This window comes from Chiloscyllium plagiosum, chromosome 43 (genome assembly GCF_004010195.1).
Source record: "Chiloscyllium plagiosum isolate BGI_BamShark_2017 chromosome 43, ASM401019v2, whole genome shotgun sequence".
In the NCBI taxonomy this organism is placed as follows: domain Eukaryota; kingdom Metazoa; phylum Chordata; class Chondrichthyes; order Orectolobiformes; family Hemiscylliidae; genus Chiloscyllium; species Chiloscyllium plagiosum.
The window spans coordinates 269879-296468 of NC_057752.1; the positions used below are offsets into that span (position 1 = coordinate 269879).

Consider the following 26590-nt stretch of genomic DNA (forward strand, 5'->3'; position numbering starts at 1 on the left):
GGGTTAGATTAGATTAGATTAGATTACTTACAGTGTGGAAACAGGCATTTCGGCCCAACAAGTCCACACCGCCCCGCCGAAGCGAAACCCACCCATACCCCTACATTTACCCCTTACCTAACACTACGGGCAATTTAGCATGGCCAATTCACCTGACCCTGCACATCTTTTGGACTGTGGGAGGAAACCGGAGCACCCGGAGGAAACCCACGCAGACACGGGGAGAACGTGCAAACTCCACACAGTCAGTCGCCTGAGGCGGGAATTGAACCCGGGTCTCAGGCGCTGTGAGGCAGCAGTGCTAACCACTGTGCCACCGTGCCGCCCATAAGGAGTAGCAGTTTAGATGAGAAATATGAGGTTATGTTCTTTGGTAGAAAAAAATAAAAGAGCTGAATATAATTTAAATGGAGAAATATTGCAGCAAGTTAGAGCACATAGGGATTTGGGAGTCCTCATGCACGAATCACAAAAAACTTCCATCCAACTTCAGATAACAAGGGAGCTAAATGGAATATATGCCTTTATTTCAAAGAAAAATGGAGTATAAAAATAAGGAGTTCTTGCTAAAACTAGAATACTGAACAACTTTGGTCCTCTTATCTGAGGAAAGATATGCTGATATTGGAGGCAGAGCTGAAAATGTGTTGCTGGAAAAGCGCAGCAGGTCAGGCAGCATCCAAAGAACAGGAGAATCGACGTTTCGGCCATAAGCCCTTCTTCAGGAATCAGGATATTGGAGGCAGCCCAGAGAAGGTTGGGTAGTTTGGGGCTTGTACTCATTGGTGTTTAGAAGCATGAGAGGCGACCTTATTGAAACATGCAAGATTCTCTGGAGCCTGATAGGGTGGATGTGGAAAGGTTGTTTTCCCTCGGTGGGAAAGTCTAGAGCTACAGGGTATAATCTCAGAATAAAAGGGTAATCCATTTAAGACAAATCACATATTTCTACGCTCAGAGTTTAGCAAATCTGTGGAATCCTTTCCTGCAGAGCGCTTGTAGAGGCTTTATTGTTAAGTATATTCAAGGCTGGGACAGACAGATTTTTAATCAGTAAGGGAATCAAGGGTTCACGGGAACAGAGAGGGAAGTGAATCAGCCATGATCTCACTGGTGGAGCAGACTTGATGAGCTGAATGGCCTACTTCTGCTCCTGCATCTGATGGTCTGATGTGATCTATAGCCCAAGGAAGTCCCAGTTTAGTTTCTAGTCTGTGTTCAGTTCACTACTGTAATCAACTGTGGAATGCTGCAACATCGCAGGAATAGCAAAGAGGTGACAAAAATAATTAGCTTGAATTTCCTACTCACTATCCAAACAACTTGGTTTGCTTATGATGTCCCCAAATTCAAACGGTCAGCTGAAGCATACAATCAAGCTGTGGATCTGAAGAATTCCCTCGAAGTAAGGTATCAAAAGGCTGCCTTTACCTATGAAACCATATCATACCATCAGGTTGGGGCTTGAAGGGAAACATACATTGGGGTATCCAGCAGCAACTTTCACATTATAATTTCCACCTACCTGCTGAAGGTCACTGCTAAACTTCTCTAAGGCCTTCTTACAATTTGTAAATGAGTATCCTGTCTTCTTCCGGAGTTTCAGGAGGAGTTCTTTATCAGCTGCCATTAATCTAACCCCAGAACAGTGCAGAAACTGGGTTGACCGTGCAGAAAAGACCTAACAAAAGCAAACAGAACTCTTACAGAACTTTGTAACACAATCTACACGTTGACACATTAGTTCCACAATGTTGCTTTACTAAGATTCTATCAAAAGGTCACAATGCTATCTCCCTTGATGTGCAAGGGTTGCTCCAATCCAATACTTTGTGATGGAGGAATACAGTTTCTGTGTTTGCTCCTCATCATATAGCAAGCCTGTCAGTTCAGTCACATTACAGTGGGCAGCTATCATGGGAGGCCAGGCATTTCACCACAAGGAGAAATAACTTGCAAGGGCAATGGTTGTGTTCCAAAGAATGGAATTTAAATGGGGCCCTTTCACCTATATGGGAGCTGGAAGGCTCCATGTGATCGGTAGCTTGTTCTTGGTTTTTTATTAAATGGAAGAGGGGAAAAAAAAGGAAAAGAACTGAGTCCTAGCTGTCAAAATCCCATAGTCAGGCAGGCTGCAAATTTAGGAGGCGAAAGTGAGTACTGCAAATGCTGGAGCTTAGAGTCAACAGTATGGTGCTGGAAAAGCACAGCAGGTCAGGCAGCATCCGAGTAGCAGGAAAATCAATGTTTTGGGCAAAAGCCCCTAATCAGGAATGAGAAATCTAGGTCACAACCGATCAGCATGGGAGTAAAGCTATATCATAGCTATGAGTTTTAGAATGTGCACACATTTCCTTGTCGGCATTTGGATTTACTTGAAAACCACCCACCCCCCCCAGACACACCACAATTTGCTGACTTCTTGTAATCACTGTGAAATTCAGTACTGTACAGGTATATAGCCCTACATAAACCCATAAATGCATTTTGACAGGAGTTTCATGGTCATTTTACACCCTTCCTGAAACTGAGTGACCCAAATGGGTCTTTTCAATTTCTTATTATAATGTATGATTGGAAAGTCATAAGCACCCCCCCCAGTTCACTGGCACATTATTATATTTTTAATAGATAGTAATTAATACATAATTAGGGGCAAGAGGGAAACTTGGCTGTTCAAGTGTATTGACAGACTATCCAAATTTTAGAGGTTAAAAACCTAACCTGACAGTGAACTGTAGATCCTGAAAACCGACAGACTAAATAAAATTTTATTTGAAGTATTTATGACTTTGAGGTCAGTGCGGGAAATGGGTCAGACACATTTGAGGGTTGTGCCACAGTGGTGGGGACTTCTTGGTTGAAGATGAACATTTCTGAGAGCCTCTTGCAGAAGGTTGCATTATCAAAATAGATGAAATGGAGACAAAGAAACTGGGAGAATAGAATGGAGTCTTTATAGGAAGTGGGGTGTGAGCATATACAGTTAAGGTAACTGTGGGAATCAGTGGGTTTGTAGTGGATATTGGTGGCCAGCCTATCCCCAGAAATGGGAACAGAGATATCAAGGAAGGAAAGGACAGAGTCAGAAATGAACCAGGTGAAGATGAGAGCAAGGTGGAAATTGGAAGGAAAATTGATAAAATTTCCAATTCTGGGTAGGAGAGGGAAGCAGCACTGATTAATCAATGTACCGGGAAAGAATTGTACGGAGGGACCCAAGTAGGACTAGAACAAGGAATGTTCCATGTAACCTACAAAGAGGGGCATGTGCAGGTTCCCATGGCCACACCTTTGATTTGAGGAAAGTGAGAGGAGTTAAAGGAAAAGTTGTTCAAAGTCAGGACGAGCTCAGCCAGGCGGAGGAGGGTGATAGTGAATGAGGATGGTTCAGGCCTAATTTTTAAAAATTTGTTCATGCGATGTGGGCATTGCTGGCTAGACCAGTATTTATTGTCCATCCCTAATTGACCAGAGGCCAGTCAAGCATCAACCACACTGCTGTGGCACATGTAGACCAGACCAGGTAATGATAGCAGTTTCCTTGCCGAAAGGACATGAGTGAACCAGATGGGTTTTTCTGATAATTGACAATGGTTTTGTGGTCATCATTAGACTGTTAATTCCGGATTTTTATTGAATTCAAACTTCACCATGTACTGTGGTAGGATTTGAACTCTGGTCCTCTGTTACCTAGGTTTCTGAATTAATAGTTTAACGTTAATACCATGAGGCCAGTGCCTCACCCTTGAGAAAGAGACAGATAACCCTCAGACCATCCTGATGGGGGACGGATGTGTAGAGGGATTGCATGTCCATGGTGAAGAGGAGGTGGCAGGTGCTAGAAAACTGGAAATTCTGAAACTGACCATAAGATGTCAGAAGAATCACGAAGTAAGTGGAAAGCAATTGGACAAGGGGAGAGAAAATAGAGTTAAGGTTGAAAGAAAATAATAATCTCAGGATTGCTACTGGTGCCACCGGCTAGTAAATTGAGAGCCAGAAGGGGGCATGAAAAAGCCATAGCAGGTAGGATTAAGGAAAACCCTAAGGCATTCTACACTTACGTGAGGAACAAGAGGATGGTCAGAGTGAGGGATAGGGCCAATCAGGGATAATGGAGGGAACTTGCACCTGGAGTTGGAGGTGGTGGGGGAATGAATGAATACTTTGCTTCAGTATTCACTACTGAGAGGGACCTTGTCGTTTATGAGGACAGCGTGAAACAGACTGATATGCTCGAACAGGTTGATCTTGAGGAGGAGGATGTGCTGAAAATTTTGAAAAACATAAGGATGGATAAACCCCCTAGGCCAGATGGGATATACCCAAGGTTACTACAGGAAGTGAGGGAAGAGATTGCTGTGCCTTTGGCGATGACCTTTGTGTCCTCAATCTCCGCTGGAGTAGTACCAGATGACTGGAGGGTGGCAAATGTTATTCCCTTGTTCAAGAAAGGGAATAGAGATAATCCTGGAAATAACAAACCAGTCAGTCTTACATCTATGGTGGGCAAATTATTGGAGAGGGTTCTGAGAGACAGGATTTACGATAAACTATGGTTTTCCAAGTTATTAGAGATAAAAGGAACAGGAGAATCGACGTTTCGGGCATAAGCCCTTCTTATGCCCGAAACGTCGATTCTCCTGTTCCTTGGATGCTGCCTGACCTGCTGCGCTTTTCCAGCAACACATTTTCAGCTCTGATCTCCAGCATCTGCAGTCCTCACTTTCCCCTTTATTAGAGATAGTCAGCATGGCTTTGTGAGGGGCAGGTCATGCCTCACAAGCCTTATTGAATTCTTTGAGGATGTGACAAAACATATTGATGAAGGTAGAGCAGTGGAATGTGGTGTACATGGATTTTAGCAAGGCATTTGATAAGGTTCCCCATAGTGGACTCATTCAGAAGGAAAAGAGACATGGGATTACAGGGAAATTTGGCTGTTTGGATACTGAATTAGCTGGCTCACAGAAGACAGAGGGTGGTAGTAGATGGAAAGTATTCAGCCTGGAGCTCGTTGACTAGTGGTGTTCTGCAGGGATCTGTTCAGGAACCTCTGCTCTTTGTGATTTTTATAAATGACTTGGATCAGGAAGTGGAACAGTGGGTTTGTAAGTTTGCCAATGACATGAAGGTTGGAGAAGTGGTGGATAGTGTGGAGGGCTGTTTTAGATTACAACAGGACATTAACAGGATGCAGAACTGAGCTGATAAGTGGCAGATGGAGTTCAAACTGGAAAAGTGTGAAGAGATTCATTTTGGAAGGTCGAATTTGAATGCAGAATACAGGGTTAAAGGCAGTATTCTTGGCGGTGTGGAGGAACAGAGGGATCTTGGGGTCCATGTCCATTGATCCCTCAAAGTTGCCACCCAAGTTGATAGGGTTGTTAAGAAGGCATATTTTCATTAGCAGGGGGATTGAGTTTAAGAGCTGCGAGGATATGCTGCAGGTCTCTAGAGTCCTGGTTAGACCACACTTGGAATATTGTGTTCAGTTCTGGTTGCCTCATTATAGGAAAGATGTGGAAGCTTTAGAGAGGGTACAGAGGAGATTTACCAGGATGCTGCCTGGATTGGAGGGCATGTCTTATGAATAAAGGTTGAGAGCGCTGGGGCTTTTCTCATTGGAACGAAGGTGACTTGATGGAGGTCTATAAGATGATGACAGGGTGAATAGCCAGAGAATTTTTCCCAGGGCAGAAATGGCTATCACAAAGGTGCATAATTTTAAGGTGACTGGAGGAAGGTTATGGGGAGATGTCAGAGGTAGATTCTTCAAACTGGAGTGTGGTGGGTGCATGGAATGCACTGCCAGCGATAGCAGTAGTGTTAGATACATTAGGGACAATGAGTCCCATCCCCCTATTCTCCCAATAAAAGCCCTGCAATTTCCTCCTTTGTAGATCCAATTCTATTTTTAAAGTTACAACTGAAACCAGCTGCCCTTGTCTGGTAGATTATTCAAGTTATAATTGTTGTTAATTTTCTAATCCTATTGGATTTTTTATTGTTAATTATCTGACTATTCTACCATCTTCTATTTTTATGTCGAAATAATAAAGTGTATATCTAAATGATACAAACAAAATTTCAGTGGTCAGAGGTTAGTTGTACATGCTGCTCATATTCAAATATCATGCTGTGAAGGTTCAACCTAACTTGCTGGTCGAGAGTGAGCTGGCTTCCAGCAAATTAGTTACCTCGCACAGCCTGCGGCCTTCGAAAGATTATCCATCGATACTTTAAAACGCGAAAAACTTATCAAGATCAGAATCATAAGGATTTGCTTTACCTTGGAAATATCGATCCGAATGCTCCGCAGAACAGAGAAGGCGGCCATGGTGCTGTGCATTCTGAGAGGGGCAACGCTACAGACAAAGTGTTACCATACCATTCAGCGGAAAGCCCACACGAGCTAACTACAACAGCGCCTGTTCAGAGGAATCAAGCAAGAAAAGGTTGCTCTGCAGCTGAAAGTTTCGGTTGGCGCCTACTGGTGGCTGAAGTAGGAGACGATGATACACTAGATTTATTGTCTGCCCAACTGCTCAAGGAATATTTTTGAAAAGCAGAAACATTATTTAACTGAATGCACGATTCATGTTTCCAAATTAGACCGGGGGTGGAGTCATAGAAAGTAGAGCAGGAGTAAGCTGTACAGCCCTTCCACCCTGTTTCGCCTTTTATTATGCTCGTGGCTGATCCTCTACCTCAATAGCCTTTTCCAATTTCCCCCCATATCCTTTGATCAGTTTAACCTTAGTGCTGAATCCAACTCCTTAAAATCACGTTTTGGTCTTGACTGCTTTCTAATGAAATTCCACACACTCTGGGTGAAGAAATTTCTCATCTCAGTTATAGTTGGCCTACCCTGTATTCTTAGTCTGTGAGCTGAAAATGTGTTGCTGGAAAAGCGCATTAGGTCAGGCAGCATCCAAGGAGCAGGAGAATCGACGTTTTGGGCATGAGCCCTTCTTCAGGAAGTACTGAATTCCTGAAGAAGGGCTCATACTCGAAACGTCGATTCTCCTGCTCCTTGGATGGTGCCTGACCTGCTGCACTTTTCCAGCAACACATTTTCAGCTCTGATCTCCAACATCTGCAGTCCTCACTTTCTCCTCCCTTCTTAGTCTGTGACCCTTGGTTCTGGATTCCTGCATCATTAGGAACATCCTTTCTGCATCTACCCTGTTTAATCCTGTTAAAAATTTTATAGGTTCCTATGAGCTCGCCCAGCAGAGACATCAGCCCATAGTCTAGGCTGACACCTCCAGGTGATGTCTTTGTAGTTATGTTCCTGGAATTAAACAGTGCAAGCAGATATTTTGTATTTTATCCTGGCCAACATGTCTTCTTCAACCAACACCACCAAAATTAATTGATTAACTGATCATGTATCCACTGTGAGAGCTTTCTGTGCATAAATTAGCTGTTGTGTGCTTGCATCAATTAGCTTTGAAAGAAGAAAATTGTAGGCAATAAAGTAATCTGTTACATATGATAACAATGTAAAAGAAGGCTCCCACTCCTATTTCTAACAATCCATGATAGACCAAATCTTCAATCTTCAGCTAGAGATAGTTTATTCATCTTGGCCTCCTCCAGTGGGCCCCAACATTGCAGATACTAGTCGTTAAGCAATTTGATTCACTCCACATGATATCAAGAAATGGATGGAGGGACTGGATACTGCAAGGGCTGTAGGCCCTGACAATAGTACTGAAGACTTGTGCTCCAGAATTTGTTACTCCCCTATCTAAGCTCTTCCAGTACAGTTACAACACTGGCATCTATCTGACAATGTGAAAAATTGCCCAGGTATGTCCTGTACACAAAAAGCAGACCAAATCCAACCCTGCCAATTATCACAACAACAGTCTACTCTCAATCATCAGTAAAGTCATGGAAGGTGTAATCAACAGTGCTATCAAGCACACCTGCTCAATAATGCCCAGTTTGGGGTCCTCCAGGGCCACTCCAAAAGAGCTGAATTCCAGAGGTGAGGGGAGAGTCACAGCCCTTGACACCAATGCTACATTTGACTGAGTGTGGCATCAAATAGCCCGAGCAAAATTCAAATCAATGGATATCAGGGGTAACTCTCCACTGGTTGGAGTCATACTTGACATAGTTATACCTCATGGTAGTGTTCAAAACCCAACCACCTACACCTGCTTCATCAATGACTTCCCCTAAATCATAAGGTCAGAAGTGTGGATGTTCACCATGTTTGCACAACATTCAGCACTATTTGTGACTCCTCAGATATTGAAGTAGTCCATGTTCAAATGCAACAAATTCTGGACACTATCCAGCCTTGGAAATGATGAGTAGCAAGTAACACTTGCACTATGCAAATACCAGGCAATGACCATCACCAGTAAGAGACAATCTCATCACTGACCCTTTGCATTCAACAGTGTTAACATCAATGAATATCCTTGGGGTTACCATTAACCAGATACTTGACTTGCCACATAATCACTGTGACGACAAGAGCACATCAGAAGCTAGGAATGCTGTGGGTAATTCATCTCCTCACTCTCCAAAGCCTGTCCACCATCAACAAGACACAAGAATACTCCCCACTTGCCTGGATGGGCACAGCTGTAACAACACTCAAGAAGCTAGACACTATCCAGGACAAAGCAGCCTGCTTGACTGGCACAACATTCATAAACATCCATTCCCTTCACTACTGATGCTCAGTAGCAGCAGTGTGCACTACCTACAAGATGCTCTGCAGAAATTCACCAAAGATCCTTAGACAGTACTTCCCAAACAGACGACCACAGCTACCTAGAAGGACAAGGGCAGCAGATACATAGTAACACCACCACTTGCAAGTTTCCCTCCAAACCACTCACCATTCTGACTTGGAAATATATTACTGTTCCTTCAGTGTTGCTGGGTCAAAAACCTGTAATTCCCCCCACTAAGGGCATTGTGGGTCAAACCACAGATTGACTGCAGCAATTCAAGAAGGCAGCTCACCACCATCTTCTCAAGGGCAACTAGGAACTGGTAATAAAAATGTTGGCCAGCCAACTTTGCCCATGTCCCATAAGTGAATAAAAAAAAAGCAGGACTTCCTTGTTTGCGATTTTCTTGTGATCAATTTGGAATTTAGTCACACAAATCAGGGTCTCATGATCAAATCCTGGGCTTGATCATGAGACCCTGATGGATTAGCTATTCTTGGAGAGGATTGGCAAAATGATTCTGGGTAGGAGTGAAAGGAACAGGATGGTCCTTATGGGGGACTTTAACTTCTCCAACATTGACTGGAAATGCTATAACTCTAGTAGGCAAACTAGTAGGAAGAGAGTTAGCAGTAAGAAATGAAGTCATGTTGAATATTTCACAGAGGACAGTATTTCACACATACACTGGGAATTTTTTTTTATAGATCTCTGCAAAGTTCTAGGGATGTGGAAGAGAAGATTGGCAAAATAATTCTGGGCAGGAGTGAAAGGAACAGGGTGGTCATTACGGGGGGACTTTAACTTCCCCAACACTGACTGGAAATGCCATAACTCGAGTACGTTGGATGGATCAGTTTTTGTCCAATGTGTGCTGAAGGGTTTCCTGACACAGTATGTCAAAGGGTCGACAAGAGGGAAGGCCACACTGGATCTGGTACTTGGTAATGAACCAGGCCAGATGTTTGATTTAATGATAGGGGAGCACTTTGGAGAGAGTGATCATAATTCAGTTATGTTTAGTTTAGCAATGGAAAAGGATAGGTACATGCCACAGGGCAAGAGTTATAGATGGGTGAAGGGCAATTAAAATGCGATTAGGCAAGACTTAGGAGGCACAGAATGGGGTAGCAAAATGCAGGGGATGGGGAATAAATGAAATGTGGGGCTGGTTTAAGGAACAGGTATTGCGTGTCCTTGATAGGTACGTCCCTGTCAGGCAGGGAGGAAGTGATAAGGTGAGGGAACCGTGGTTTACTAAAGGTATGTCTTGTTAAGCGGAAGGAGGTTTATGTGACATTGAGATGAGATAGTTCAGATGAGGTGATGGAGAGTTACAGATTAGCTGGGAAGGATTTAAGGAGAGAGTTAAGAAGAGCGAGGAGACATGAGCAGTCTTTAGCAAGTAGAATAAAGGAGAACCCTAAAGCTTTCTACAGGTATGTGAGGAATAAAAGGATGACTAGGGTAGGAATAGGGCCAGTCAAAGACAGAAGTGGGAAGTTGTGTGTGGACCCTGTGGAGATCGGAGATGTGCTAAATGAATATTTCTCATCGCTTTTCACTCAGGAAAAGGAGAATATTGTAGAGGTGAAGGATGAGATACGAGATATTAGACTAGAAAGAATCGAGGTTAGTAAGGAAGAGGTGTTATCAATTCTAGAAGGAAAGAAAGTAGACAAGTCCCCGGGCCGATAGGATTTATCCAAGGCTTCTCTGGGAAGCTAGGGAGGAGTTGGTGGAGCCTTTGGCTTTGATCTTTGAGTCATCATTGTCTACAGGTTTAGTACGAGAGGACTGGAGGATTGCAAATGTGGTGCCCTTGTTCAAGAATGGCAATAGAGATGACCCAGGTAATTCTAGACCAGTGAGCCTTATGTCTGTTGTAGGAAAAGTTTTGTAAAGGGTTATGATAGGATTAATAATCATCTATCTAGCAACAATTTGACTTCACATAGTCAACATGGTTTCGTCAAGGGCAGGTCATGTTTCACAAACTTAATTGAGTTTTTTGAGAAGGTGACCAAGCATATGGGTGAGGGTAGGGAAGTTGACGTCGTGTACATGGACTTCAGTAAAGCCTTTGATAAGGTTCCACATGGTAGGCTGTTGGAGAAAATGCAGAGGCATGGTATTGAGGGTGATTTAGCAGTTTGGATTAGAAACTGGCATAAATAACTTAGACGCAGGCATAGATGAATGGGTTAGTAAGTTTGCAGATGACACTAAAGTCGGTGGAGTAGGGGAGTGTGGAAGGATGTTGCAGTTTGCAGGGGGACTTGGATAAACTGCAGAATTGGGCTAAGAGGTGGCAAATGGAGTTCAATGCAGCTAAATGTGAGGTGATTCATTTTGGGAAGAATAACAGGAAGGCAGAATATTGGGTCAATGGAAAGATTCTTGGTAGTATGGATGTGCAGAGGACCTTGGAGTCCATGTACATAGATCCCTGAAAGTTGCCACCCAGGTGGATAGTGCTGTTAAGAAGGCATACGGCGTGTTAGGTTTTATTGGTAGAGGGATTGCATTCCAAAGCCATAATGTTACGCTGCAACTATACAAAATGCTAGTGCGGCTGCACTTGGAATATTGTGTACCGTTCTGGTCCCACTATTACAGGAAGGATGTGGAAGCATTGGAAAAGGTGCAGAGGAGATTTACTAGGATGTTGCCTGGTCTGGACGGAAGGTCTTATGAGGAAAGGCGGAGAGACTTGGGTTTGTTCTCATTGGAGAGAAGAAAGCTAAGAGGGGATTTGATAGAGACATACAAGATGATCAGAGGATTAGATAGGGTAGGCAGTGAAATTCTTTTTCCTAGGATGATGATGTCAACTTGTACAAGGGGACATAACTACAAATCGAGGGGTGATAGATTTAAGACAAATGTCAGAGGCAGGTTCTTTACTCAGAGAGTGGTAAGGGCATGGAATATCCTGCCTGCCAATGTAGTTAACTCAGCCATATTAGGGCGATTAAAACAATCCTTGGATAAGCACATGGATGATGATAGGATAGTGTAGGGCGATGAGCTTAGATTAGTTCACAGGTCGGCACAACATCAAGGGCCAAAGGACCTGTTCTGCACTGTATTGTTCTATGTTCTTACCTAAGATAGAATAAGCTCTACAACTTTCCTCAGCACTTATTAACTAGAGAGGAAAGAAAAAAAAAATCAGTATAGGATGCCTTCTACAGTCGAATGGTCTGCCTCATCTCACACATGAATGAATATTTGGGCAAGGTATCAGAGGTTTTCTGGTATCTGTTGAACCTCACTTAGCAAGAGATATTACATTTATAGCAACAGTGACTATACTGCAAAAGTGCCTCTAAGTGAAACCCTTTGGGATATTCCAAGCATATGAAAGGTGCTGTAGAAATACATGTTTGTTCTTTCAATTTAACAAAATGACAACAAGATGTTTGAAATATTTTGTGTTTATGATTTTTTTTTGCTTTTTACAGACTAAAAATACTGAACAAGTTTCAAAGCATAACTGGTTGGAGGTGTTTTTCTTTGGCCATTGCAATACATTTTCTTGGTTCGGGAGTTAAAGCAAAAATAATACAAAATCGTTAACATACAGAAACTTGGTAACTGCATCTACACAAAATGCTGATACACAGTACAGAGAAAAAGGTATAGTTAACTTGGAGGCACTTTGATATTCTGTTCATTTTTGAGGAACTATTTATGTTCAAGAAACAGCCCTGAAAACAATTTCCATAAACATGATCATAAATATAATTATTTTTGGCAAGTGTTAGTTGGATAGCACTGCATCACAAAGTTGGTCTTTCAACTAACTTTGTTTAAATCCAGCACAGAATGGTGGAAGCAATCCTTCCAACTGACTTTTGTGAAACGATATTGTGGATCCAGTGAAAGCCGACAGTGTAAATTACATTGTAAAACTGAGAAAAAGTCAGGCTAGTGGATTAAGGATGCTTGCGTGAAGCATGATTTAAGGCACAGTATTGAAAGGCATGCAAAGTCAACATCAGACAGTTCATCGATTCTCTGAAGGTGAGCTGCCAGTGAAGATCCAAGGCTCAGAGCATGTTTTGGATAAAGATCAACCATTTAATACAAGTATGGAAAATATTCTCTTCTCCGGCATTGACATTCCTCACTGCAGCATAATTTCAATGTACATAATTTTGTTGTTTTCTGCATCCAAAATATATCTTCCTTCGATTAGAAAGATGGTAATGTACATAATTATTATCAATGTTAGCTCTCAGATTGTTCTGAGAGTTTTCCAGGGAGTTCCTATTTTTACAATCTCAAGGTTACAACTTTACTTAAATGTTAAATACATAAAAAGAAATGTTCATACAGAGTCATCCTTGGCAGCAATGGAGATTTTGGGGGTGTGTAGTGGTGGGAGAGAATGGGAGATGTCAGAGGAGTACAGCTTCGGGCTTCATTCTGATCTCCACCCCTTTATCAAACCACCTGCTGTGCTTTTCCACAATATACTCTCGACACCTGAGCTATGCTATCCACATATTAATGCTGCCTACTTCTTTGAGGTTTTAGAGGGCATGCCTTCCACCTAATCTCCCAAACTGGCACCCGCACTACAGGCAGAGAAGTGAGTTTTATGTTGATATATTTTGTGTACTACCAGCATTAGTCTCTGCTGAAGTGCAACTGTGAGAGATAACTGAATAACTGGCAGCAAGCAGACAATACTGAAAAATGTTGTTTCAGCCATCCGTGTTCATTCAGTTGGCCTTGTCACTCCACAAATTCACTCTCTCAGTAATGTCTTACTGTTTAAATTAAACCATGATGTTTGTTAAAAAAACAAACACACATCTGACTACTCATTGAGTTATTACAGCAAGGTTCTCAGCCAAAGAGGCAGTTACAACACTTTTATTAATTTCAGTCGCCTTGGGCCAAGGATAGGGTCGGAGAAGGAGAAACAACCAGCCAGGGATGGTTGAACTGCATGGGCGTTGGTTGCAATACCCTAAATAGTCAAATGGCCCCTTAACTCTTGTAACTGACGTGAAGAGTAGCCACTTAGCTAAGTTGCCATTGAAACAGATTATCAGCGAAATCCATTGAACTGCATCCTAGGAAATGCTACCAACTTCAAGAATTAAACAGGTTTTCACAAAAGGGGTTAAAAGGAAATTAGAAATATCCTTATCACAAGATAGAAAATAATTCTTCAAACCAAGTGTTACAAGGGTCACGTACAGACGGTCTGCCTCATCTTGAGAGTAAATGACAGATTTTTCTTGCTATTACTGCTCTCTGACACTAGGTTCTTTTTTGGTTATTTTGTACAGGTTAATATTTTTCTCTTCATTCCTGTGAAGAAGTTGGCACTGAAAATGCTGGGGCAGGATCTCCTCATAGAAAGAGACAGTTGCATGCTCCCTCCGCATTTTGGAAGAGAGATAAATGGTGGCCCTCTGTGCACTAAGATGTTGCAAAGTATGGATGAGTGAAGTGTAGGTCTCAGGGAGATACACAATGTCAGAGCCCAGAACAAAGTCATAGTCAGTGGGAAAGTGACTATGGTTACTGCCCCAGGATAGGGCATGGACCCGGGAGCGATGAGCGCAGGAAGTGGGGATGTTGGCCAAGACGTTGTTCTCTATTTGTTTCAAAGCTTGTGGTAGGTCTGTGATGGTTACATCTCCACCTGATAAGTAAAAGAAAAAAAACATTTCTCCATTTATAATTACTCCTGAGGTTTTTGAAATCAGCAGTTTTTAAAAGAGTCGCCAAACCTAAAAAACAGCTTGCAATGATATAGCATTTGTAACATCGTGGAGAAAGTGAGGACTGCAGATGCTGGAGATCAGAGTTGAGCGTGTGGTGCTGGAAAAGCACAGCAGGTTAGGCAGCATCAGAGGAGCAGGAGCATATGCCCAAAATGTTTGACATTGAGCCACATAAGGAGAAAGTTGGAATTGGTGACCAAAAGGTTGATCAAAGAGAGAGAGGTTTACAGGATCCTAAAAAAGGAGGAAAGAGATGTAAAAAGATAGAGAATTTTAGGAAAAGGAATTCCAGAGCTAAGGATGCAGGCAGCATGAAGGCAATGGCAAAGTAATAAAAATCAGGGAGATACGAGGGGCCAAACCTGAGAGAGAAGAAGGGTCTGAAAGGATTGTAGGGCTGGAGGAGGTTATAGAGGTAGAAAATGGGGTGTGTTCAGGGAGTAATTTGAATGGAGAATAAGAATAAGAATTCTCAAGATATCCACAAAGTTTATTTCTTCTGGCCCAACACACTTTCTTCCTTTGCAGACACAAACCGCTCAGACAAATCTAGAAAGAGGTGACACAGATTTAACAATCAAAGCATAGAGAACTTCCAGATTTAGACATGTTGAAGTTTAACCAGACAGTCTGTGCAGTCCATCAGCACAGAATATGGGTAAGTGTACCCCTGCCTCACTGGCATGGATCACCCTTTCAGAGTGCTGGCTTCTATGAGTTGAAGGGGAAAGAATCCCAGTTTTCGGTGACAGATCTATCTTTTCTCAAGTTTCATTAGTTGGCTAGTCAATCGTTAGCAATGTCAAGTACCACACACCTGTGTAGTTCAGGTGCTAGGTTAATAAAGAAGAGGATCAAGTTGGTTGTAGGCTCCTACGGTGAACTGTACCAACCTGGAGCCATTACACCACAGGAAGGCATCTGTCACTGGTTAGTCAGCATTCTCGTCTCCACTGTGGCTGGGGAAGGGCAGGGTGGCAGAGGAAAGAAACCCGGTCTGGTTCAGAGATGGGACTGCGCAGCACAGGTACCAACACACACAAACATGTCGATAGAGTTTAGTGCCTTAATCAACGAAACCATCAGGAGGGATGACAATAACACGTAGATTATTGGAGGGGAACTGTTTAGCAAGCAAACATTTCCTTTATCATAGTCCCCTCTTCCAGCAACACAAAGCATGTCATTACTAAAAAAGCAAATGCTGAGAATCTTAAATAAAACAGAGAATGCTGAAACTACTCAACAGGTATTCAACATCCTTTGTGGAGAAAGAAACAGTCCAAAGATTATTGACCTACAATATTAGCTCTCTTACTCCCTCCACAGAAGCTGCCAGCACTACAGATTTCTTCCAGCACTCTTGGTTTATATTCCATACACCTTGCTTTGTTTTCCTGATGATTATGTCTGCAGTAAGTGTGTTTGGTTGTGAATCCTATTAGATCGCATGGATCAGTTGGAGCAGTAGTTAGAGGCAATGAGGAATTTACAGGAGTTGGGGGCGTGATGGATGGCAGTTATAGAAAGGGGGAAAACCGCAGATATAGTCAGGTAGATGGGTTACCACCAGGAAAGGTAAGAGAGGTAGGCAGATAGCCACAGCAGATTCCTGCACTATCTCAAACAAGTACGCTATTTTGGAAAATGTAAGGGCGATGGACTCTCAGGGGAATATAGCACAAACAGCCAAGCTTCTGGTACAGAGAATGGCTCTAATGTAGTAAGGGGTACGTCACGTTCCAAGTGATCGATTGTGATAGTCAGAGGCACAGACAGACATTTCTGTGGCCAGCAGCGAAAAATTAGAATCGTGTGTTGCCTCCCTGGTGCTGGGATCAAGGATATCTCAGAGAGTGCAGAATATTCTCAAAGGGGAGTGGGACCAATAGGACACCATTGTACACATTGGAATGAATGACTTGGAAAGGGAAAAGGATTAGATTCCTAAGAGAGAATAGAGAAGGTTAGGCATGAATTTAAAAAGGAAGTCCTCAAGGGTAGTAATATCTGGATTACACCCGGTGAGGGTAGGAATAGGAGGATAGAGCAGATAAATGCGCAGCTGAGGAGCTGGTGCAGGGGAGATGGGTTCACATTTATGGATTACTGGAATCTCGTCTAGGGTAGAAGTGACCTGTATAAGAAAGAAGAATTGCACCGGAATTGGAAGGGGACTAATATACTGGCAGGGAGATTTCCTAGAGCTGCTTTGGAGGATTTAAACTCGTAAGGTGGCAGTGGGGGGGGATGGGGGGTGGTACTCGGAGATAGTGAGGAAAGAGATTAGTCGGAGATTGGTACAGTTGGGAAAAGGAGCAAGTCAAAGAGTCAGGGCAGGAAGGAACAAAGCAAAGAATAAAGTAGGACTGATAAATTAAACTGCATTTACTTCAATGCAAGAGGCCTAAAAGGGAAGGGAAGGGAAGGTAGATGGACTCAAGAGCATGGTTAGGAACATGGGACTGGGATAGCAAAGCAATTACAGAAACATGGCTCAGGGATGGACAGGACTGGCAGCTTAATGTTCCAGGATACAAATGCTACAGGAAGGATAGAAAGGGGGGCAAGAGAGGAGGGGGTTTGGCGTTTTTGATAAGGGATAACATCACGGCTGTACTTAGGGAGAATATTCCTGGGGATACATCCAGGGAAGTTATTTGGGTGAAACTGAGAAATAAGAAAGGGATGATCACCTTGTTGGGATTGTGCTAGAGACCCCCTAATAGTCAGAAGGAAAGTGAGAAGCAAAATTTGTAAGAGATCCGAGTTATCTATAAGAATAATAGGATGGTAATGGTAGGATATTTTAAACTTTCCAAACAGACTGTGACTGCCATAATGTTAAGGGTTTAGATGGAGAGGAATTTATTCAGTGTGTACAAGAACATGTTCTGATTTAGTATATGTATGTACCTACTACAGAAGGTGCAAAACATGACCTACTCTTGGGAAATAAGGCAGGGCAGATGACTGAGGTGTCAGAGGGGGAGCACTTTGGGGCCAGTGACCATAATTCTCTTTGTTTTAAAATAGTGATGGAAAAGAATAGACAGGATCTAAAAGTTAAAGTTCAAATTGGAGGAAGGTATTAGGCAAGAACTTTCAAAAGTTGATTGGGTGCGGATGTTTGCAGGTAAAGGGATGGCTGGAAAACGGGAAGCCTTCAAAAAAAGTGAGATAACGAGAATCCTGTATATTCCTGTTAGGGTGAAAGCAAAGGCTGGTAGTTGTAGGGAAAGCTGGATGACTAGAGAAATTGAGGGTGTGGTCAAGAAAAAGAAGGAAGCATATCAGGTATAGACAGCAGAGATTGAGTGAATCCTTAGAAGAGTAAAAAGGCAGGAAGAATTTACTTAGGAGAGAAATCAGGAGGGCAAAAAGGGGACATGAGATAGCTTTAGCAAATAGGGTTAATGAGAATCCAAAAGGGATTTTATAAATACGTTAAGGGCAAAAGAGTAACTAGGGAGAGAATAGGACCCCTCAAGGTTCAGCAAGGCAGCCATTGTGTGGAACTGCAGGAGATGGGAAAGATACTAAACAAGTATTTTGCATCAGTGTTTACTATGGAGCAGGACATGAAAGATGTAGAATGTGGGGAAGTATATGGTGACATCTTCAAAAATGTCCATATTACAGAGGAAGTGGTATTGGATGTCTTGAAATGCATTTTAAAAAGTGGATAAATCCCAGGAGCTGATCAGGTATAACCAGAACTCTGTGGAAAGCTAGGGAAGTGACGGATGGGCCCCTTTGTATATTTGTATCATTGATAGTTACAGGGGAGGTGCCATAAGACTGGAGTTTGGCTAATGTGGTGCCACTATTTAAGAAAGGTGGTAAGGAAAAGCCAGGGAACGATAGACCAGCGAGCCTGACATCGGTGGTGGGCAAGTTGTTGGAGGGAATCTGGAGGGACAGGATTTACATGTATTTGGAAGGGCAAGGATTGATTAGGGATAGTCAACTTGGCTTTGTGCGTGGGAAATCATGTCTTGCGAACTTGATTGAGTTTTTTTTGAAGTAGTAACTGAGAATTGATGAGGGCAGTGCAGTGCACGTGATCTATATGGACTTCAGTAATGCGTTCAACAAGGTTCCTCATGGTAGACTGGTTAGCAAGGTTAGATCACCTGGAATACAGGGAGAAGTAGTCATTTGGATACAGAACTGACTCGAAGGTAGAAGACAGAGGGTGGTGGTGGCGGGTTGTTTTTCCAGACTGGAGGCTTGTGACCAGTGGTGTGCCACAAGGATCGGTGCTGGGTCCACTACATTTCGTCATTTATATAAATGATTTGGATGTGAACATAGGAGGTGTAGTCAGTAATTTTACAGATGACACCAAAATTGGAGGTCTAGTGGATAGTGAAGAAGGTTACCTAGAATACAACAGGATCTTGATCAGATGGGCCAAGGAGTGGCAGATGGAGTTTAATGCAAATAAATGTGAGGTGCTGCATTTTGGAAAGACAAATCAGGGCAGGACTTATACATTTAATGGTAAGGTCCTGGGGTGTATTGCTGAACAAAGAGACCTTGGAGTGCAGGGTCATAGTTCCTTGAAAGAGGGGGGTCTCTCAAGTAGTATAGTGAAGAAGATGTTTAGTATACTCTCCTTATCTATACAGTACATTGTGTGCAATTCTGGTCTCCTGGCTATAGGAAGGATGTTGTGAAACTTGAAAGGTTTCAGAAAAGATTTGCAAGGATGTTGCCAGATTTGGAGGGTTTGAGCTATAGGGAGAGGCTGAATAGGCTAGGGCTGTTTTTCCCTGGAGCATTGGAATCTGAGGGGGTAACCTTATAGAGGTTTATAAAATTATGAGGGGCATGGATAGGGTACATAGACAAGGTCTTTTCCCTGGGTTGGGGGAGTCCAGAACTAAAAGGCATAAGTTTAGGGGAAAGATTTAACAGGGATCTAAGGGACAACTTTTTCACAGAGGGTGGTACGTGTGTGGAATGAGCTGCCAGAGGAAGTGGTGGAGGCTGGTACAATTACAGCATTTAAATGGGTACATGAATAGGAAGGGTTTAGAGGGATATGGGGCAAGTGCTGGCAAAGTGCTAGATTAGGTTAGGATATCTGGTCAGCATGGAAGAGTTTGACCGAAGGGTCTGTTTCCGTGCTGGACACCTCTATGACTCTATGTATAAATTAAGAGCCAGAGTTGGCTACCCAGCCCCTCTCGCCTGCTCCATCACTTGATGAGATCATGACTAATCTGATTGTGATGCCAAATCCCCATTAATTGTTTGCCCCGATAAAATTTCACTTTAAAAACTTACCCAAGAGAACAGCAAGAATCCCCACAATTCCAGTGCCTGCACCCAGTTCAATCACCTTCCTCCCACAGAAACTCATCTTCTGTTTCTCAAAGTACTGACAAAGAGCCAGACCCTGAAAACATCACACATTTATATTAGAACAAGTGAATTTCAAGGGTGACATGAAGCATTGCAGTACCAATAGATAGTGCCAGAAGACAAGAGAAAGAACAAAAGGATTTGCATTTATGTAGCATGTTTACAACATCAGCACGTCCTAAAGTGCTTTGCAGCCAAGTAAACACTTTTGAAATGCAGTCACAGTGTGATGTAGGAAATGTAATAGTCAATGTGCACATAGCAAGCTTCCACAAACAGCAATCTGATAAGAGAAACATCAGAAAACAGGAGCAGAAGGAGACCATTTGGCCCTTCAAGCCTGCTCTGCCATTCATAACAATCATGGCTGATCATCCAACTCAATAGCTTAATCCTGCTTTCTCCCCATAACCTTTGATCCCATTCACACCAAGTGCCATATCTAGCCACCTCTTGAATACATTCAATGTTTTGGCATCAACTATTTCCTGTGGCAATGAATTCCACAGGCTCACTCACTGGGTGAAGAAATGTCTTCTCATCCCCATCCTAAATGGTCCACCTGGAATCCTCAGAGTGTGACCCCTGGTTCTGGACACACCCACCATCAGGAACATCCTCCCTGCATCAACCCTGTCTAGTCCTGTTAGAGTTTTATAAGTCTCTGTGAGATCCTCCCTCATTCTTCTGAACTCCAGCGAAAACAATCCTAACTTAGTCAGTCAGTCAGTCAGTCTCTCCTCTTACATCAGTCCTGCCATCCCCAGAATCAACCTTCACTGCACTCCCTCGAGAGCAAGACCATCCTTCCTCAGAAGAAAGCCAAAACTGCACACAATATTCAAGGTGTGGCCTCACCAAGGCCCTGTAAAACACATTCCTGTTCCTGTACTCAAAACTTGCTGCAATGAAGGCCAACATACCATTTCCCTTCTTTACCACCTGCTGCAACTGCATGCTTACCTTCAGCAACTGGTGCTCAAGGACTAATAAATCAGATTATCTGATCATTAAGTGTTGGCTGAAGGCTAACTGTTGAGGCTACTTTTAGAATACTGCGTTCAATAATGGTCTCCCTGCGAAAGGAAAGATATTGCTAAACTTGAAAGGGTTCAGAAAAGATTTACAAGGATATAACCATGATTGGAGGGTTTGAGTTATAAGGAGAGGCTGGATAGGCTGGGGCTGTTTTCCTTGAAGTGTCAGAGGCAGAGGAGTGACCATAGAGATTTATAAAATCATGAGGGGCATGGATAGGATAAATAAACAAGGCATTTTTCCCCAAATTGGAGAGTCTAAAACTCGAGGGCACAGGTGAGGGGGGGGGGGGAATAGATTTAAAAGGGACCTGAGGGGCAACTTGTTCATGTAGAGGGTGGTCCTTGTATGGAATGAACTGCCAGAGGAAGTGGTGGAGGCTGGTACAATTGCAGTATTTAAAAGGCATCTGGATGGATATATGAATAGGAAGGGTTTAGAGGGACGAGATCAGTTTAAGGTATCTGGTCGGCATGGCCAAGTTGGACTGAAGAGCCTGTTTCCACGCTGTACAACTCTCTGACTCTAAGTATTGGCCTGGACACTGGGGATAATTCCCTTGCTCTTCTTCAAAACAGTGTCATGGAATCTTTTGCATTCATCTAGATAGGGTCAGACTTGGTTTAATGCCTCATTCAAAAGGCAACCCCTTTGAAAGTGCACTACTATACTGCAATTGTCAGCCTCAACTTTATGCTGAAGATTTTGGAGTAAAACCTCGAATCTTCTGATAGAGGCAAGAATGCTTCCACTGAGTCACTGCTGATACCTACATTCAAACAGCTCCATATAATGAGAAGGAGTGATTGGTGGGGAACAGAAGTAACCAGACTGATTTCCCACTGGTCAGTTCAGTGCAGAATTGATTGAAGTCAGGTAAGAAAGAACTTTTTTTTTTAGATAACCTTGTCGTGACTTCAGGATGTCGCAAAGTGTTTCACAGTCAACAATTTACTTTGAAACATATTCCGATGTACGAAAATGTGGCAGTCAATTTGTGTATAGGAAAGTCTCAAAGACCAAAGAGATGAATGGGTGCATTGGAAGGGGGAAAAAAGGGAGACATTTTGGCCCTATATTAGTAGAACCCTCCCCATCGCCAATCTTTATTGGCTAGTGGTGTGGAATCCCTTTTATCCATCTGAGCAGGCAAACAGGGCCTCAGTTGGATGTCTTTTCTGAAAGATTGCACCTCCAATAGTTCGGCACTGCAAGGCTAGGCTATGATTATGTGCCAAAGTCCTAGATTGGAGCTTGAAACCATACCTTTCCCACTTAGAGGAAAATACGGCCAGCCGATAAGTTAAAATATTAATGGGGCAGATAAATAAATGAGATGTAACTAGCTTAATTTTCGTCTATACAAAATATATGGACAAAGTACAGGCAATAAATGCTAGCCTGCCAGCAATGTCCATGTTTCACAAGCAAATTAAAAAAAAATACACACACACACACGTCCCAAGACTTACGGCATCCCACACGAGAGCAGCAACTCCCAGACTGGCGCTGAAGTTTTGGGTGATCTTTAAAACATGCCCACAAAATTTGTAACTGCTCTCTTCTGTGTAATAATCTGAAAAAAGACCATCATCCTTGGGGAAAACAGAGCACAAATGCTCTTCCACCTGGGTTTGCATTATCTTCCCTAGCCGAACAATCTTTCGCTGATCGATGAATACTTTTCGGTCACCCTTGCCTCCACACCAATTGCAGGATGAATTAGTTCCAAGTTGTGTTTTATTCTGTGAAATGTAAAACAAGGAAAATATGAACATGTCACAATTCACTTTGGAAGAGGGACAAATTTTAAAATATTCAACCTGATCCTATGTGTAACACAATGAGGTTTGATGGGGATATCTGTGTTTCGTTGCTACATTACTGGTGTGTTTCAGGCTACTACTTGGGTAAGCAAGAAAAACAACTAAACAAGCTGATCCTGAAACATTTAGAATTTCAATAAGTCCTATGGATCAGTAGCTGCATGTAAATTTCTAGCTCTTCCCAGGGTGAGGCCAGGAGATTAAGTCAAAACTACCATTTTTTTTAAGAATCAGGAGATCTTGAAGTATAACAGATTCACACTAACTGCAAGATTTCGTTAGCAAGTTTGCAGGATATCTCTTCAAAAGCTCAAACTATTGATTTAATATACTATTCATGTTTTGATTTAGAATATCAAAGGATGGATGTGCTGGTCTTGGAGGGGGGTCCAGAAGAAATTTATAAAAAAAATAATCCCAAGAATGAGGAGCACTTGAGGTCAAAGGGTCTGTACTCGATGGAGTTTAGAAGTGTAAGGGGGATCTGATTGAACCTTAAAGAATTTGGAGAGACCTGGAAAGAGTGGACATGAAGATGATGTTTCCACAAGGACCCAAGGGCACAGCCTTAGCGTGAAGGGATGACCCTTTAGAATTGAAGTGAGGAAAACTTTCTTCAGCCAGAGGGTAGCGAATCTGTGGAACTCATTACTGTGAAGGCCAAGTCATTGCATTAATGACAGAGAGAGATAGGTACTTGATTAGTGAGGGGTCAAGGGTTACAGGTAGAAGGCAGAAGAATGGGGTTGAGAAACATACTAGCCACGATCAAATGGCAGAGCAGACTCAATGGGCCAAATGACCCAATTCTATATTTTATGGTCTTACTCAGATTGTTGAAGCAGACTATCAAAGCTTTTCATCTTGTACTCATCAGAACATAATTGTAATCTCAAATTGGAACAACAATTTATACAGCATGAGAAGATGGTACCAATTGGTTGGAAAGTGTACTACGATTGATAAGGGTATTCAGAAACACACAAGTCTTACAGTGTAGAAGGAGACCATTGAGCCTGCACCAGCTCTTCAAACAAGCATCATTACCAAATACCAATCTCCTGCTTTTTACTTATATATTTGCATGTTACTTTTAGCTAGATACTGATCCAATACCCTTTTGAACGCCTCAACTGAACCAGCTTTTACATTTCTAGGTTGTGGAGAATACCGCAGGCAACAATTAACTACAACCATTCTCTTATGCTGTATAAACTTTTCTTCCTCTTGAAGTTTGATATTCTTGTGATTTCGTCCTAACAAGTGCAAGACGGGAAACCTCAACAGAATGCCTCTTTATTTCAACAATGCTCAAGTTATCTAATACCAAGCAACAAATTAATATACTTATATACGTTCTGGAACACTTCTACCACAAATCTCTAAACACAATAATTTGTAATTCTACGATTAAACCGCATCCAACATAATACTAAAACAGTCCGCCGAACCTTACATACTGAAACCCGCTGTGGGCGGGTTTACCTCCGATTGATCCGTTCAAGAGACTGTATGTGGCCAGCTGCCGTTTCTGATTGGTTGATCTGGCTGCCAGTCACCCGCTACTGATGAAGTGCGGTTCACCTTCCAATCCTCCCGGCCAATTCCAGATGTGTATGTAAATTTGTTGGGTTTGTTTTGGTATTTAAAGTGGAACCTCAGTTCGTGAAACGCTGATTCGCTGGTGACAAACCTAGCCAACGGAAACGCGATAGGACCAAACTTCTCTGCTAAGAGCTTTTCGAAATCGCGTCACGTGAAGATGCAATGTAAACAGCGCCTACTGCTGGCTGAATCCAGCTACCGACAGGGCAAGAAAATAATCTCTCAAAATATGACGGTTAGCTCATACATCTTCCTGGCGTTTATGGATGTAGTCTTCAGATGATTTGGAGAAGGGTCAGAGGGTACAGATAATTGGTTCGTGCACTCCCTAAACCTTTGCTCCTCACTTCAGATGCCCCTTAAAACCTATCTCTTTGATCGAGCTTTTGGACACCTGTCATAAGAACTCCTTCTTAACTGATGGTGTGAGGTCAGTACTATATGATTCTCTGAATCTTTTGAGATTATTGAGAACACTGATCTAACATTTTGGGGAAAAGGAGACAAATCTGCAAGTATTAATAAAGGAGAAAAGTCCCAGATGGGAATGGGAGTTATGTACAGGCCTCCGAGCAGTCGTCAGGATGTGGGGAAGAAAATAAATCAGGAGATAGAAAAGGCATGTAAGGCACTATTACATTAATCATGGGGGATTTCAATATGTAGGTGGTCTGGGAAAATCAGATTGGTAGTGGACCCCAAGAAAAGGAATTTCTGGAATGTCTACGAGACTTTTTTTGGAGCAGCTTGTGGTAGAGCCCACTAAGAAACAGGGAGAAAGTGAGGACTGCAGATGCCGGAGATCGGAATCGAGAGAGTATGGTGCTGGAAAAGCACAGCAGGTCAGGCAGTATCTGAGGAGCAGGAGGATCAACATTTGGGCATAAACCCTTCATCAAGAATGAGGCTTGTGGGCTGGGGTTGGGGGTGGGGGGTAGCTGAGAGATAAGTTGGGGGGAAGGGAGCTGAGAATGCGATAGGTAGACGAAGTTTGGGCAGACGGTGATAGGGTGGAGCGAATAGATGGGAAAGGTGATGGACAGGTCAAGAGGGCAGTGCTGAGTTGGCGGCTTGGGACTGGGATAATGTAGGGAAAGAGGAAATGAGGAAACTGGTGAAGTCCACATTGATCCTGTGTGGTTGCAAGGTTCCAAGGCGGAATATGAAGTGTTCTTCCTCCAGGCATCGGGTGGTAAGGATTTGGTGATGGAGGAGGCCCAGGGCCTGCGTGTCCTTGGCAGAGTGGGAGGGGGAATTGAAGTGTTCAGCCACAGGGCTGTGAGGTTGGTTAGTGTGGATGTCCCAGAGATGTTCTGTGAAACAGTCCGTGGGTTGGCGTCCTGTCTCCCTGATGTAGAGGAGACTACATTGGATGCAACGGATACAGTAGATCACCTTCCACCCCACCAACCTCCATATACATCACATCATCCTCCGCCACTACCGCCACCTACAAACGGACCCCACCACCAGATATATATTTCCATCCCCACTCCTATCAGTGTTCCGGAGAGACCATTCACTCCGCAACTCCCTTATCCAATCCACGCCCACGCCCCCACCAGCCCACACCCCATACCCAGCACCTTCGCCTGGTACCAGCAGGAAGTCCAAAACATGTGCCCACACCTCATCCCTCATCTCTATCCAAGGCCCCAAAGGATCCTTCCACATCCGACAGAAATTTACTTGTACCTCCACCAATGTCATCTACTGTATCCGTTACACCTGATGTGGTCTCTTGGCCTGTCCAAGTCCTTCTGCAGTCTCCGCACTTCCTCAATACAATCCATCTCTCTACCTATCTTTGTGTCACTTGCAACTTTGATGAAGATGCCCTCATTCTTTCACCTAGATTGTTAATGTATAATGTGAATAGTTATGGCCCCAGCACTGGCCCCTGCGGAACTCTACAAGTCACCAGCTGCCATCCTGAAAAAGACACATTTATGTCCCCCTCTGCCTTTTGCCAGTCAGCCAATCCTCTATCCATGCCACTACTTTACCCTAATACCATGGGCACTTATCTTATTCTGCAGCCTCCCATATGGCACCTTGTCAAAGGCCTTCTGGAATCCCAATAGATCACGTCCACTGGCTCTCCTTTATCTCACTTGCTTATTTCCTCCTCAAATAATTCAAATAGAATTGTCAGACATGATCATTCCTTGATTAAGCCATGCTGATTCAGCCCTATTTTACCATTTACTTTGTATTTCACAATCTCATCCTTAATAATGGATTCTAAATTCCTACCAATAACAGAGGTAAGGCTAACCAGCCTACAATTTCC

At 43.0% G+C, this 26590-nt stretch overlaps 2 protein-coding genes across 5 annotated transcripts in view; both read right to left on the reverse strand.

Moving 5' to 3' along the window:
* tsfm (Ts translation elongation factor, mitochondrial) overlaps positions 1–6634 on the reverse strand; it is an 11769-nt gene extending 5135 nt beyond the window's left edge. The window contains exons 1-2 of the mRNA XM_043681751.1: positions 6296–6634; positions 1526–1681 (exon numbers count right to left, since the gene is read on the reverse strand). Of these exons, the coding sequence (XP_043537686.1) occupies positions 1526–1681; positions 6296–6355 (216 nt within the window). The 5' untranslated portion in view covers positions 6356–6634. The remainder of the gene's footprint in view (positions 1–1525; positions 1682–6295) is intronic.
* Positions 6635–12129: 5495 nt separating this feature from the next.
* Positions 12130–24294, reverse strand: LOC122543274 (EEF1A lysine methyltransferase 3-like). 4 transcript variants are annotated; one of them, XM_043681756.1, is made up of 4 exons: positions 24178–24294; positions 22339–22611; positions 19751–19862; positions 12130–14373 (listed from the first exon to the last, which is right to left on the reverse strand). In XM_043681756.1, the coding sequence occupies exons 2-4, from the start codon at positions 22504–22506 to the stop codon at positions 13970–13972; spliced, it is 684 nt and encodes a 227-aa protein (XP_043537691.1). In that variant the 5' UTR covers positions 22507–22611; positions 24178–24294; the 3' UTR covers positions 12130–13969. The 4 variants fall into 4 exon arrangements, with proteins under 4 accessions (XP_043537691.1, XP_043537690.1, XP_043537688.1 ...); XM_043681755.1 differs by having other exon boundaries at positions 24149–24294; XM_043681753.1 differs by having other exon boundaries at positions 24144–24294.
* Between the last annotated feature and the right edge of the window lie 2296 nt (positions 24295–26590).